Source organism: Marmota marmota, unplaced genomic scaffold, assembly GCF_001458135.2.
Source record: "Marmota marmota marmota unplaced genomic scaffold, marMar, whole genome shotgun sequence".
Classification (NCBI taxonomy): domain Eukaryota; kingdom Metazoa; phylum Chordata; class Mammalia; order Rodentia; family Sciuridae; genus Marmota; species Marmota marmota.
The window spans coordinates 1-3,325 of NW_026009481.1; the positions used below are offsets into that span (position 1 = coordinate 1).

At 37.7% G+C, this 3,325-nt stretch overlaps 1 protein-coding gene across 1 annotated transcript; it reads left to right on the top strand.

Moving 5' to 3' along the window:
- Window positions 1-1,861: 1,861 nt before the first annotated feature.
- On the top strand, window positions 1,862-3,297 carry LOC107134794 (zinc finger protein 844-like; the record flags this gene model as incomplete). Its single annotated transcript, XM_015476824.2, has 1 exon — window positions 1,862-3,297. A coding segment is annotated over exon 1 (650 nt), but the record flags the coding sequence as incomplete, so codon positions are not given.
- Between the last annotated feature and the right edge of the window lie 28 nt (window positions 3,298-3,325).

Sequence of the window (3,325 nt, forward strand, 5' to 3'; positions counted from 1 at the left end):
ATGTGTCTCATGACTGTACATTATGGTAGTCAACCTGCTGCTGTTAAGAAGAGTTTGACAATCATTGGATATTCATTGTTGCAGTGAGACTAAGAAAAGTAGTGCCTACAGTTTATTAAGAAGATTGTTTTGAGAGTTATAAAATTTTGTAAGGCTGTTATTTAGACAAGGTGACATTTTTGGGTCATTGAGTTATTTATAAGACACATGCTATCTTTCCACTTACCCCATTCTGCTTTGACAGTAACCACAAGAAATTTTCAAATTGTTGTGTTTATTAATAAATAAATTAACTTAATCAAATAGAGAACTCATGTTTGTTTTGGTCATTTAATAGTAAGCTAGTTGACTAAATTTGTTCTGGAGTAAAGCACCTGCAAACTTCTAGTTGTTCTTGGTGTAATCACACAGAATGAGCTCAATCTCCAGTTAACACTTTGTGACCACCTGTGTGAAATGTTGTCTAAATGTTGTCTATGAAGGAGTCTCCTTAGTGACCCCATGCCCAGAGGATGGGAGTGGGGGCTGGTTCTAGGCATTTTTTTAAGTATAGAATGATAGACTTTCAGAGGAAACAAGACATCAGTAAACACCATGTTGCCTATATTAACCTTGTAGGTACAGGGAGCCATTGTAGTTGGCAGAATCTCTCTCAAATGCTTAGTTTCATGATTCCTGCATTTTTCTACTCATCACCTTTCTTTTCTAAAGATAAGTACTATCAGAAGTGCTTATATTAGCTCTGTACCACACAGGACGTTTCTAGGACATGTAATAGAGGTGCAACCATTAAAGAAGTTAGGAGAGATATGGAAGCCTGTCTTGCTTCCTGTGAACTCACCAAAGGAAGGGTATAAATCACTATGATTTTTGCCTTCTGAGTACCCAATTTCTAGTGTTGGAATGGGTGTAAGAAATTGAGTGCAGTAAATATTTGATGGACCAAATTGTGGAATTAATCAGGAGGCCAGGGAATCGTGTGAACATCATGTATGTTGAGTGCAGATTTCTCATGCTGTCAATCTCTCCTGGCCTCCACTATACATTTGTGGTATATTTTAGATCTCAGTGACCTTTGAGGATGTGGCTGTGAACTTCACCAAGGAGGAGTGGGCTTTTCTGGATGCTTCCCAGAAGAGCCTTTACAGAGATGTGATGCTGGAAGTCCTCAGAAACCTGGCTTCTACAGGTAATAATGTTGGTTTTAAAATTAATCAAATAGAGAACTCATGTTTATTTTGGTCATTTATGTAGAAGGTGAAAAGGAAATCAGTTGGTGAATTATTGAAGCATAAATGCACCTACAATTTGGCAAAGCACTTCTAGCTCCTAAATATTCATAAAGATTGTTATGTTCTCTCATTTTAGGAAACAAGTGGCAAGACAAGACCACTGAAGATCATATTGAATATTCTGGGAGTAACCTAAGGTAACTGTACTCACAAGAGGAATTCGTGAGGGAATCTGAGAACTGTCATATAATTTTTAAAGCAAACCAACCGAAGAAGTATGCATAATTTGAAATGTATTTATTCTTATAATATTTTTTACCAGAAATATCTACTTATCTCTAACAGGTATTCAGTCTTTTCAAAGGATTTGACATGCAAAAAGTACTGTGAAATTGCATATTTGAATATCACTATTTGAATAATAGCCATAGAGAAGCTGTGTTGCAAAGGACTGTTTCCTTTCAATCTGTTTATTTTCAGGCAACTTTAACAAGTCAGAAAATCTAGCCTTTACCTGATGTTGGTAGAAATGTAAAGACCTATAAATAAATAGAAAATTGTGAATGAGTTAGGTATCAATTATGTGCTAGTCACTTCTTCTTCAAAGTCCTATGGTAAACTTCAAACTTTCCCCACAGAATAGTGTGGGGAAACCTTCAAATAGATTCCAATTCTTAATCAAACAAACAAAAATTTTAATAGAGTATATCCATGTGACTTCATTATGTGTGCAAAAGATTTCATATGTCCTTCATTCCTTCATAGGCACATCACATCTCACTCTGGACACAAATACTATAAGCATGAGGAATGTGAAGAGAAGCCATGTGAATTTAAACAATATAGGAAATCTCTGGTTTCTCTCAAAAGTGTTCACACACAAATGTTGTTACAAACTGGAGAGAGACCATATGAAAGTACACTATGTGGGAAAGTCATCAGTTGTTCCAATGACATTCAAAGACATGAAGAAACTCATACTGGGTGGCAACCCTATGAATGTCAACAATGTGGTGAAGCCTCTTCTTCTCTCCCAGGTGTTCAAAGACACATGATAACACACAGTGGAGGTAAAACTTTTCAATGTGAGGTATGTGGGAAAGCCTTTCATTTCTCCTCTTTATTTAGAAGACATGAAAGAACTCATTCTGGAGAGAAACTCTATGAATGTAAACAAAATGGTCAAACCTTTATTTCACACACAAGTCTTCAAAAGCACAGGATCACACACACAGGGAATGCACATTTCAAATGTAAGGTATGTGGGAAAGACTTTGCTTATCCCAGATTACTTAGAACACATCAGAAAACACATACTGGAGAGAAGCCCTATGAATGTAAGCAGTGTGGTAAAGCCTTTGCTAGATCTGGTGACCTTCACACACATGTAAGAACTCATACTGGAGAGAAGCCCTATGTATGTAAGTAGTGTGGAAAAGCCTTTGCAACATCCCATCAGCTTCATACACATGGAAGAACACAAACTGGAGAGAAGCCTTGTGAATGCAAACAATGTGGAAAAGCCTTTGCAACATCCCATCAGCTTCATACACATGGAAGAATACATACTGGAGAGAAGCCTTATGAATGCAAACAATGTGGAAAAGCCTTTGCTATGTCCCATCAGCTTGACAGACATGGAAGAACACACACTGGAGAGAAGCCCTATGAATGTAAGCAGTGTGGAAAAGCCTTTGCTACATCTAGTTACCTTCAGATTCATGGAAGAACACATACTAGAAAGAAACCCTTTGGATGTCAACAATGTGGAAAAACATTTGCTTCATCCCATCATCTTCACATACATGGAAGAATGCATACCGGAGAAAAGACGTATGAATGTGAACTATGTGGAAAAGCCTTTACTACTGCCTCTTACCTTCAGATACATGAACGAACTCATACTGGAGAGAAGCCTTATGAATATAAGCAGTGTGGGAATGCCTTCACTCAGTCCTCTCACCTTCACTCACATGAACAGAGTCATACTGGAGAGAAGCCCTGTGATTGTAAGCAGTGTGGCAAAGCCTTTGCTAGATCCAGTGAACTTCAAATACATGGAAGAGTGCATGCTGGAGAGAAGCCCTATGAAT